Source organism: Mixophyes fleayi, chromosome 3, assembly GCF_038048845.1.
Source record: "Mixophyes fleayi isolate aMixFle1 chromosome 3, aMixFle1.hap1, whole genome shotgun sequence".
NCBI classification, from domain to species: Eukaryota; Metazoa; Chordata; class Amphibia; order Anura; family Limnodynastidae; genus Mixophyes; species Mixophyes fleayi.
The window spans coordinates 105,900,368-105,913,028 of NC_134404.1; the positions used below are offsets into that span (position 1 = coordinate 105,900,368).

Below are 12,661 nucleotides of genomic sequence, written 5' to 3' on the forward strand. Positions count from 1 at the left end.
ACGTGTTTCTCCGCACTATACTAAAACAGTTTTATCAGAGGAGAATGTGTTTACCAGTCATATTTAACTAAGCAGATTGCTTAGAACCTTAGCCTGATCGTCCCCTTATAGAATAATTATTTAAACAGTCTAAACACAAATGGGCCCGAGTCATTGAGGAACGTAAGGCAAAAAAAAGAGTAAAATGTTCTCCGGGACACACCATAATACAATGCAAGGGGTGCAAATTAGTTTCTTATTTTGCACATAAGGAAAATACTGGCTGTTTTTTCATCTAGCACGCAAATATTTGATAGCTTTATTTGTACACTGAAATTCATAGTTGATCTAGGACATACTCTACCCCAACTATAAATCTGTCCCCACATTTTAAATTTGCCTCCCCCTCCAATGGAACATGGTTTTGCCCAGGTGTAAAGATACTCTTTTTTATGCTTTGCTCTCCTTAATGACTCAGGTCCAAATGTGTTCAATATATAGTAAAAAGACAAGTAACCTACACATAAAATTAAAAGTACATAATAGAACTTAAGTATATTTTAACCTTCGGCAGAGGCAGACCCATCTGTTGCATAACAAATGTAATTAGTAACATTCTGCCCCTTTCAGAATGGGTAAATAATAAAATAAAAAGTAATATTAGGTCATTCCACAGATACTCTGGCTTTCAGATTACAAATCACCTCCTACCAAGTAGATATTTCATTATATAAAGTACAAGCAGTGTACGCAAGTTTGTTCAGCAATCGATATCCATTAATTTACAAATAGAGAAAATGTTCACTAACTGTAACATATCCACCACACAAAGAAATTATGTTAATTACTGTGTACTTCTACTTGAAGGACACTGTTATTTTTATTCTGCTAATTTTGACATAGCAAATAATCCTCAAATACTATGCTTTAAATAGAAGCTACAGATTTAGAAACCGCTTATTGCACACAAGAGCCTATTATTAAATCAATAAAACCTAAGAAACAAATATGCCAGTATATAAATAGCAGGCAAAAAATGTAATCTGAAATACATGCTGAGTTCAGCTCACTTTGAGTTCAGTTTATAATTATGAGAACTGAATGGCACTAACATTTAATGGATAGAAGCCAATCACAGTGGAATGGAAGGAGTCCAGATCCAGCCTAGACGGAGAGAGACAGCCCAGGTTCAGCTCAGAGGTCCAAGGATAGTCTGGAGTTGTTCTAGCTGTCTGCAAATTATCTGCAGATTGTCCTGTTTCCTTTCCATTGTTCCAGGTCCCTGTTGCTTATACTACGGCTACGTTACCATTCAGAGAGGAGAGGCACTGGAAAACCATCCAGACCTTCAACATCTTTATGTTATACTAATTTCTAAACACTTTAAAATATTTACATTATTATTTGTAAATATTAGTATCTTATATAATACAGCTTGCAATTTAGATTTAATGATATTTATAAAGATTAATGAACAGTTAGATGGTATAGGACATGGGCTAATTGAAATCTGAAATTTTCTTTTACGAGTTATTGACATAAATTACTTTATTTAGTCTTATTCTTTCCACTGCATCTTTGTTATAAAGATGATTTTAAATTGTATTGTATTTCTTTGTCGCCTTTATAAAATACCGGTAGTTGTACTGAACGCAAAACTCTAGAATCTGTCTAAACATATACTGATAAAAGAAAGCACATCAGTTTGAATGCTGAGAAATGACTGGCCTTGCCTGTGCATTAGGTCACCACTGTACAGTTCTGTTACCTAGGAGTACATGTTTCCCAGTGCCCCAGAGGAATGCAAGGGAGAAAAACTACCCTTTCTCAGTATTGTTTTTTTTACTGTCTGTTATCTGAAGAATAGAAGAGACAGCACCCTGGAAAAGTTTAAGTAAAGAAGATGTCCATTGTCATAAAAAATGTTTTATTTTAAAACCAAACCAAAATAGGTTCACTATTATGGCAGAATGTGCGTGATAGAAACAGGGGGTCATCTAACTAGTGAATCTAACAAAAAGTGATACGTAGCTGTCCGTATCTGTGAAGGGTTACTTGCAGGTATTGGCTGCAAATGTGTTGTACAGGAGCCAGGGTCCATAGATGATGACGAGAGAGTGGAGTAAAAGTTGCATCATTTACTGGTGTAGACTGTGTGTCTGTGGTGGTCCTCTGTGTAGGAGTAATCCAAACGAGTTTTGTCAACGGTAGTGGCTACTTCAGTGGTCTCTCTTCCAAGAATGTTCTATGCTAAAAGTTCATCCAAAAGAACACACTGAGGAAGGCACTAGCAGTGGCAAAACATGTTCAGGATTACTCACTCCTACAAAAAAACACAGACACACAATCTACACCAGTAATGGTCCTACATTTACTCCTCTCCCTTGGTCACTATCTATGGACCCCGCCTCCTGCGCAACACTACCCCGACCATCTAGATTCAGTATCTGCAAGCTGCCATCCACTAAAGAATTGGATGACTTGAAACATTTCAGATCCATTTGCTGCTGCCTTTTGGTTGAAAAACATTTAAATTTACTATTCTCTCTGCAGTACTAAGAGTTAAGAGCTGCAACAAATAAAAAGTAAGATAAACAACAATATTCAGGGTTCTGTTGCAATGAAATGCAAACCAATTTCATACATTGTGGCTAACAATATTTCTATATTCAAGTAGATATATTTGAAAAAACTTAAATGTGCTTGCTTTTCATCCAGAAGGCAGCAGAAATATTAATGATTATGTATTAATTTTTGGTTATTTTTTATTTGTGTGGAGTAGAAGTCAAATGTCATGATACGTATTCATGCCCAAAGACACTTTACTTGCTAATTTAATGGAAAACATATAAATCCAGTATTAATTAGGGTGGAAGACCTATGCATTTTATATTATGCAAACATATAGTTCATCAATAAGTGAACAGAATGCAGTTATAGTAATGTTCTGCATTATAGGAACTATTTAATTTAGCAATATACAAAAGTTTTGGAGGTTAGCTTGGTAATCTTAAAAGTTCTAATCCTATGTCTAGACTAGAAAAAACAAATGATGGGTTAATTTTCATGCAGCTGTTACTGTGTGCTCGAAGATAGAGGAATCATATTGAAAACTTACCACTGGCGACTCCACTTGTGTTGGTGGTATGTGAAGGTTTACTGCAACTGTCTGGGGTGGCGGAAGCGCCTGGAACGGCAACTGAACAAGCGCTTCTGCTGCAGGAAGTTCTTCTTCAGTGAGTAATGCATTCTGCACCAGAACTTGGCCTGGAGTTAAAATCTCAGGTTGTACTGCTATTGCTTGCATGGACTGCAGAGGTAATGCTTGGAGCTGTGAAGTTTGAGCTGTAGGTAAATTAGCAGAGGATGCTGTATGCTGAGGCAGGGCGTGGAGTAAAGATTGGGCTGGGTCTAGGGGAGACATCAATTGCTGTCCAGATGAGGCTACTGTTTGTTGATGTGATGATCCAGGATGGTTTGCTGGTATCATTGCAGATGAACAATGTGTTGGAATAGCCAACTGTGGAGTTGAATGTAATGTGCTGTGCAGTTGATGCTGAGAAGTATCTGTAGATGGAAGACATGACTGTACAAGCAGAGGTGGTTGAGACTGAATGAGGGCTTGAGGGTGGATTATAATAGTCGGGGACTGACACGGGGACTGTGCTGGTGGAGGAGATACTACTACAGATTGTTGAGCAGATTGTGAGAGAGATGGAGGAGGTGGGGTTTGGGCAGGGGTACTGTGGTGTGAATGAGCACTGCTGGGGAATGACAGGAATGTTGGGCTCTGGATTGGCACACAATGCTGGGTAGATGGAGATTCTAAAGTTGGATTATGTAAGGTAATAGTTTGAATCCGATGCCGATGCTGTATTTGCTGCTGCTGTTGTAAAATCATTTGATGATGTGGCAGTTTTGGGGGATCTGGATGGAGTTGGATTGCTGGGTGTTTAGTTAGAGAATGTGGCTGGACTGAAGAATATGACACTGCAATAAAGAAATGACAACATACTCTTTAACCAACTTAGTATACAATATGGAGACACAGCATAGCATCACCATTTAAATTTAAGATATTGTTTATTTGTAATGTTTTAGGAGGTGTTTTACTTATCACTTGTATTGGGTAAAATTAAAAGAATTGTAGTCATAGCAATATTTTTATAGTAAACTTGTCTCCTCTGACTAGCAGACTGAAAGGGAAGAGTCATCCTCCAGGCACCTCGATTATGGTTGATTATACTGCTGTCGCTAGAGAGTATTTAATGTCTATGCTTTAAACACTTATATCAGTGGAGAGAGGACTCCCATAGGCACCCAACAGCTACATCAACACAAATTGCCGTAAGCATGGAAACCTTACATTTTCCTTTCAGCACTGGCAGGAGAGTTAGCTACTAGCAAGGTCCCAGTGTATATCCCCAAGGACAAGGGTCTTGGACCTTGGACACATACTGCTTCTTTACTAGAAAATTATTTCTGTGACTAGAGTTCTACTTTACATGTGCATTTTTTAAAATGTGTTCTCTGGCTGTACCATTATTTAAAAAATTAACCAGAAACTCATGTGAGGACTTTGTATTATTATTATTATAACCATTCCTTTTTACCCAGTCCAATCTTAGCAGCTACTACCCTAGTCATTTGCATTAACAAATCTAGTAACTGGTATTCCTATAATAGCTGAATATGCTTGTAGACATCTGTTGGACTGGGTTTTGGTGGTAGAGTTTTTCACATCTGTAGCTTTTCTGTGTATAAAATCCTGCAGGGTATCTCCAAGCTTATGGCACGGTTGACAGCACTAGCTGTCTAATGTTATATAAAGGAGTGGGTAAATAGTAAATATTAATTATAGTACAGATAACCTCTAGATTTAATGTTGGATATCTGGCAACCTGAAAGCCATATGCGGCCATCCCAGGTGTCATATACACCCCTACTGACGATATCAATTTCCCCTTTTTGGTCCTCTTCCTAGTCATTCTGGTGTAAGAGTAAGCAGAGTCCATTCACACATTCTATGTAGCTGGTTATTCATAGATTTGATGGTCATGTCTTCTCACTACTGACTGCTAGTGGAGTGCAAGCTCTTGACTAGCCAAACATTAACCTACTGCTTGGGCTATAGGAATAGGTCATGCTTCTGCTAATAATACAATCTACCATTTCCCCAAGTTAATGTGCGCCCCCTTGTGGACTATGTTGCTGGACTATATTGAGGTTGCTCAGCGAACCTCTAGCTAGCAGACCATCACAAAACATTTTAGTTCAGCAACAGCTACACTGTCAAAAGATGCCCATGAACTCTTTTCACCACTGTGCCTCACAAATCAGTAAGTCAATGTTGTAGCAGAAACACCATCCCCATAAGCCCCAATAAAATATACCTGGGGCAATGAGCTGATGTAAACTTGCTGTGCGTGTTACAGCTGTGCAACGCGATTCAGATCCAGGACTCTCTCCTTTACGGCTTGTCTCATAACAGGAGTCAGTATGTATGGTTTTAGAACTGGTTACAGTTGTCTTGTGACACATAGTTAGGGGCTGGTCATGGTTATTTATTTTTGGTGGAATGTTTTGTGGACAGATCTCCAGAATAGGTTGGCTCCGTAGTGTTAAATTCTGAACCTAAAGGAAAAGTAGATAAAATACATTCAAAAGACTAGCATGAGATAGCTCAAACTGATGATAATGGAAGAAAAAGACATTCCTACAAGCATGATTACAAAACACAGTAATTCCACCAGTTTATACAAGTATACAGCACAAACTTCACAGGATAATCACACTTTAATTACAGTAGTTGTCATCCCAATACAAGAACATTCCAGTCCATGAAAACAAAAACTTCATAAATTTGGTTCCGGGCAACCCACCAGCAGCAGCGATGAGTGGAACCTTCAACCCCCGCTCCCCACTCCTCGTGCACTATCCTCATTTGGATCAAGTTTATCTATATATTGGCTACTGTTTATGAGAATACTATTCTCGCCAGGACTGCTATTTTATATTGAGGTGTCATCACGCTATTTTGTGAGATGGAACTTTCTCTCTAGCCTAGTGTCAGTTCCTACCATTCTAGCAGGATTGACACCTGGAGTATTTGCACACTTCCTAGTGCCTCTGGACAGTTGGCTCACTGGAGAGGATACATTTAGCCACATTAACTGTACCATTATTCTATCCATATGGAGGCTTCCCACCAGACTATAACAGCTGAAGGGACTAGCCAATCTTAATATGCATATACACTCACTGCAGTTGCATGTGAGTATACATGTTACAACACGGTTTCTTTTATTCCCATTGTCAACCTATTCTTTGGTCCATTGTTTATTAATATATCTAGCCCTCTGACTTGGATCGGGACTGGATAGACAAACAGAAATTGTTGTTTTGTGACTTTATTTGAGCATGTTTACTCAGCTCTATATGTATATGCTATTTGCAATTGTGTTTACTTAAATGTAATTTTCAGTGCACTGATTGTATTTGTACAATACATAAACATTCATATTACTTTTGTTCGTAATATTTTGTTTCTGACCTTGGCGCCCAGGGAACACCTTTCCTTTTCAAATGTTATTCACTTCACTTGTTACTACTTTTGACGCTGTGGCTGATCGGTGTACAGTGTATAATGTAAGTAACACATCAGAATTTGTAGAGTGCTGCAGAGTGTGCTGGTGCAATAAAAATAAAAGAAAAAGAAATAGCAAGACCTGTAAATGCTGCTTACCTGTTGTGGTAAGAAGACATACATATATATATTGTGAAAAAGGGAGTGTTTTGCCACAGGCCTCTAAGAAAGGAATCAGCTATTCAGCTGACAGTCCGCAGGTAAAGTCTGCAGGCAAGGTTACACACAGGTATAGCAGTGAACCTAGGTTAAGTTATACAGGTATAAGACATGTATGACAAAGTAAATGTATAAAGTGTGATTTAACTTACATGCTTTGAAAGTGTCTTTTCCACAGCTAACAGCAAAGCGGACATGGTTTGTCTGCAGTAAGGCGCAATTACAGAACACCTGCAGAGAACTCCCTTTTAAAGGCAAGATGGGAGTGTCACCTGTTCATCAAGGCTGTGGGAGGAGTCTCAAGCATAAAAACCTGCATTGTGCTACTATGCAATGCAACCAATGCCAAACAGTGGCCGGTGACCAGAAAGGAAAAGTATGTCTAGTCCGTGTTAGGTTTCCTGGTGTCATCCTGACGAAGTGTATGCTGTTTATTGTGATGGAACAATAGTAGTTCTATTTATACAACAAGAGGTTGTCTCTGTGTGTGCATCACCAGAAGGCTGCCCATGTAATATATGAATCCTACCACAACTAAAAACTTCAAACTTAAAGATGAGCTCAATTAAATCAAATATGTATTACTTAATATTGAAGATAATAAAAAAGACAGGTTTGAATGCTTACTCAAATGTTTATTTTCACAAAATGAAATAGTCATATCAGGATTTAAAGCAAATAACCAGAGAAAATGAATTGAGGGAAACAATGGGTTATTTATAGCTGGCTTTGGCTCTGTAATTTAACTCACAGGTCTTCCTGTTCTGAGTCTTTATTTAACACACCGAGCTCATACTGCAAGGATTTATACATATTGATAAAATGTCACTCTCAGATGATGAATGTAATGAATATGACTTCAGGGTGGAATCAATGCTATTTGTGAAGAATGTTAATTTATTCATATTTAAAATACAAAAACAAACAGAAACTATTCTCTGCTAATGGGTTTAATCTTTGCTCTCCAAGAATGAAGCATAAAACAAACATAGAAAATAGAGTTTAATAAAGGAAATAGATTATCTTTATGTGAAAAGCATACTGGTCTTAATCACTGAGTGTGCAAGTGAGAAGAGAAGCCACTGGTAATGATCTACAAGGCAACCACAACATAGAGTTATTGCAGGAGACAAGAGCTACACATCCCTTAGAGAGAGATGCAAGTTTCATAAAAAAAATGGTATGTTTGACAGAAGCTGCCAACCTAACAGATAAAGCTGTCAGTCTTACCAAAAGATCTGCAAACTATCAAGAATAGATGCAAGGTTAATAGAGAAAGCTGCCAGACTAAAATAAGGAATTTGCAATCCCGCAGGAGAGTCTGTCATTGCCAAAGAGTAAGCATCAGGAACCCTGTACAAGCTGCCAGAGGGTCCAGGTCCAGTCCAGAGGAACAAGGAGAGTCTAGGTCTAGCCCAGAGAATAGAGAGAGACCAGAATTCAGAGACTGTAGTTATTATTCACACTCAGCAGGTGTTCACTTCTCCATTTCATCTTATTGTATCATATGCATTTCAGGGTGTGCTCAATTGCTAATTATTATGCGGATAGTTTTTTTTACATGTTGCCATAGGGAAAGCAAGGTTTATAATCAACAGCATAAAATAATGGAAACACAGATAAAGTACAGGTTATTTCCTGCCCTATCATGTTGCGATTTGTCTTTATATGTTAAAGGGTCTTATCTAACCATGTATTCCACCTCATACAGCTTCTCCTCAAATTGTGTCTTTAGATGCCTGGCCTGTATTATGTAGCTTTTAATATCTGAGAAGTTCCTTCTAACTCTTTTTGAATTGGCCTATTGGAATATTAGAGAGCCATAGGGGATAATGATTACTGATAGCCAAGATATACCTATTGACATCTTCTGCTTATGGTGTGTCTAAGTTTCTAAATTGTTCTCATGCGTATATATAGATATATCCAGAAATTCCGTTGTACTGTATTTGTTGGTGATTTTGAGTTGATAGGTATTGGTGCTCATATATGAGATGAAATCTAGGAGGGATTGCTCATCCCCTTGCCAGATGAGGAAGATGCCATCTATGTACCTCTTCCATAGGACCAGGTTTGCTCCGAAGTCATGGTTGGACCAGATGGCTTTGTCCTACCATTTGCTTATATATATATATATATATATATATATATATATATATATATATATATATATATATATATATATATATATATATATATTATATATATAGTTGCTTAGATAGTGGGTATTGATGTGGATCGCATTGCTCCACTAATGTTATTTTTGGTGTCTATGTTACCCAGCACAGTAGAATGGAGCTCCTGACTGGATATGACCTGGTGGTAAACAATAGTTTGCTTACACTGAGCTCCATAATCACAGGTATAGTTTTGGACACATGCAGGTTTATCTGACTCTTTATATTTTCATTAAATTCCTCTCTTTCTGTTTGAAACATAAAATTAGTTTAACAACTAGTATATTTTATTTATTATCCACCTATGTATGTATTATTGCATTGTGATATTTTGTTTGTAAAATTAAAGCTGCATTTGGGACTTTATTGTGGTTGGTTGATAGAGACATAAAAATATGGAGTTGCTAGAATGTCAAACTCTGTCAGAAGAAAATGCTGGTGCTACAGGATCCCCTTCTTTGGACACATTGGTAAAGATTAACATCTTGAACAGAAGCGTTCCGAGGTCTTATATGGAATTTTATGTGACCTGCTGTATCGCCTATAATTCTCACTGTTTCTGGTAAGAGAACTTCACACGCACATAAGGGGATATGAGTTTTTACGTGTTTTTATTTGCAAGTACAATTTTTAAATAAATGAATACCATGTTTTAGAGTATTATGTTTATCTTCCCTTTGCTCTGAGAATATAGTTACAAAATTGAAGATTAAAGATAAGGTGAGACCAGCAGCGGATATTCAATACATACTGAAAGATTATTGTATAGGCGTAGTATTGTGAGTGAATACAAAAACGGGTATGCAACGAAAACGTGACTTCTTCTTTGGGAGTGGACAGATATTATTAAGCACATTTTTTGGTGGAGACACATCTTGTGAATTGTAGACCAGGCACGGGTCAAAACTTGTTTGTTCATTGAAGCACTATTATGCAGAAACGGTGGTATAGAGAAATCAAATATATACTAAACTATATTATGGTTTTTTTCATATATGATACCATTTGATGATCCCAGTGAAGTTTCAGAATAGAAGAGATTTTGCACAGAAGAAATAAATACAGTTTTTTCTTTTAATTGATTGGTATCTCTAGGTTACGTAGCTTTCGTAACTTGTTTTTTTTTTTGTTATTTAAGGGTGTGTGCTCTCAAGTATATTTAACAGTAGCGTTCAGTACCCTCTTTTAAGTTTAAGCCAGCTCATGATCTTAGCAGAGAATGTAAACTTTAACATAGTAACTTTTAAACACCACATTCTGGAAACCTAGAATTCACTCCTACGTATCAGTGTCAGTTACAGGTATTGCCATTGTGAAACTGCTTATTCACAACTGCTATTACTGTTCTTTTGTTGAGTGTTGATATCGGATATTGTCATCATTATTGTGTCTTTTAAATGTCATTATCCATTGCTATTGTTCAGATATTTTCTCACAAAGATATTGTATAATTGATATTTGATCTCAGCCACCTCATCCTTAGATTAAACTTGTAATGTGTACACACTATTCACAACTAATCAGATTACAGACCTTTAATTTACAGTCTTTTAATAAATGTGGCCAGTGGCTTATCCCCTTTTCGTGGTGTGTGAGTGGTGATTACAAGCAAATGAAGACTGGAATGGGTTGTCCAAGTCAACCCTTGGTAGACCTCTACAAGATCTAGAGCACCTCGGGTGGAGGCACTGCATGAATTTCACAAAGAGGTGATATTACTTGAAAGTGTTAATTATAAATTTGTTTACACTTACATTCATTATTATGGAACTGAAAGGAGGGTTGTCTCTTTAAAAAGAATTAGCATTAAATCCAGAGATTTGTCTTTTAACTTACTTGCTGTAATATCAACTATGATTCATAGACAATGCAAGTGTCCTAGGAAAAATACTAAACAAATATTAAGATTAAATGTACAAAACAAATGTTTTGGGTTCTAAATGTCCTCATAACAAAATATTCAGTCTTAGGATAAACTTTGATGTACTGGACATATGTGCAATAAGCATGTAAATAAAGGCTTTCAAAGCATGATTGTCATTACTGAGGGGAGCCAGCCTAAAGAAATATTGACTGCGATTGATGACTCCAAAATAAATATAATTTGTTGTATTTTGCTTCTATTTTTTTAATAAAAAAGATCATTCTCATCACTTACAAAACTGACCATTGGTATATTTCCACCACAATAACATGATATTAAAGAGTGGGATGCAAACGGTTAGAGCAGAGGAGAATCAGTACTTGGACCATTCTAAGACACAGTCTGCATTAGGTTTATAGATCATTTTCTCTATGGTTTTTTTCTCAGACACTCTCTAAATGTCTCCCCTCTACTACATCAGACAATTATATGTTCTAGGTGAGGGTTAGATTGCAAAGAAACACTAATGCAAGATTCCCACGTGGATGGACTCTGCTACCTGGTACTTCTCCAGAGAAGCTAGGGATTTGAAGCAGACAGGTAAGAGTCAGGCTACCATTAGGCAGGTGTTTAGGGTGAAGGGATTTGGGGAGCAGTGGTGAGGTGACTCCACCCAGAGCCGAATTAGTCCCCCCCCCATTCCCAGTTCACCGGTTGTTAGGCCGTCTGGTAGGTGATCTGCTGCTCTGTCATGATAGATGCCGCATCATATGTGTACCTGTGCTGTGAAATCATTCAGGTTATCCCAGTGACAACTTACCCAGTGTTCAGCCAGAAGAAAGCGGTCAGTGGAGATGCTTATCTGTGACATCATTGGGTGAGCAGCGTGGACGTGACACAACAAGAACACAGCCTGACAGCAGCACAGTAAGTGTGAATTAAGTACCTTGACACTTGCTTCTTCATCCAGTCTGGCCTGACTTATTCATATAGTAAGTACTTTATATATTAGTATATATAAAATACTGATAATTAGTAATAATATATAACTATTGGATTAGTAAAATATTATAACAGCTGCAATATACTGTACTTTATCTGTGAATACCAGGAAAAGGAATTATTTCTTATACTATATATTGGATACTAAGTATTACATGCCTTTTGATAGTTAAAAAAAATACTAGAGTCAGAGATGAATATTAGATGTAGGAAGGCTAATGATATAATTTATGCCCAATATAGATATTAGATTTGGTGGATTAAGTATTAAGGACAGGTACCGTCTTTTTTGCTTTATGTTGTATAGATTGAGATTATCATTTTGTAATCTGTGTGTGATGTGGCCATATGGTATGTGTGATAAAAGCTGGTGTGCAGGGGGGAATGTTAGTGTGTACCAGGTATCTGACCTGTGTATAGTGATCATTGAGTATCAGGTGTGTAATACCTGGTTGACCCAAGTATAGTGATCAGTATATATATGGTACATAAATAGAATATTTTTGGAGAATGTCTTATAAATAAAATAGAATTGTGCATGCATTTATGTGCATTATAAGGAACTTGTTAATTAACATGAATTTATATAGATATATATATATTTATATTTTTTTATATAATTTTTCTTTGTTAAGTTGTCAAGACATCAATAACACCTTGTATAATAAATACAGACAAGGTCGGTAAAACCATCAAAGTAAATTACATAATGTCTTAATGAGGCAGTCAAACAGAGTTTAGGGGGCAGGGGTGGGCTGGGCACCATCTCGGACGGACATATCCCTTGGGATCTCTCCTTGCTCTAAACAAAGGGTAAGCCACCTAGGCTCAACT

The 12,661-nt window shown here is 37.1% G+C and overlaps 1 protein-coding gene across 6 annotated transcripts in view; it reads right to left on the bottom strand.

The window, feature by feature from the left end:
• Nucleotides 1-12,661, bottom strand: part of PHC3 (polyhomeotic homolog 3) — an 84,185-nt gene that overhangs the window by 33,185 nt on the left and 38,339 nt on the right. For all 6 annotated transcript variants that reach the window (XM_075202107.1, XM_075202102.1, XM_075202103.1 and 3 more), the window contains exons 7-8: nt 5,373-5,613; nt 3,098-3,969 (exon numbers count right to left, since the gene is read on the bottom strand). In XM_075202107.1, the coding sequence (XP_075058208.1) occupies nt 3,098-3,969; nt 5,373-5,613 (1,113 nt within the window). The remainder of the gene's footprint in view (nt 1-3,097; nt 3,970-5,372; nt 5,614-12,661) is intronic.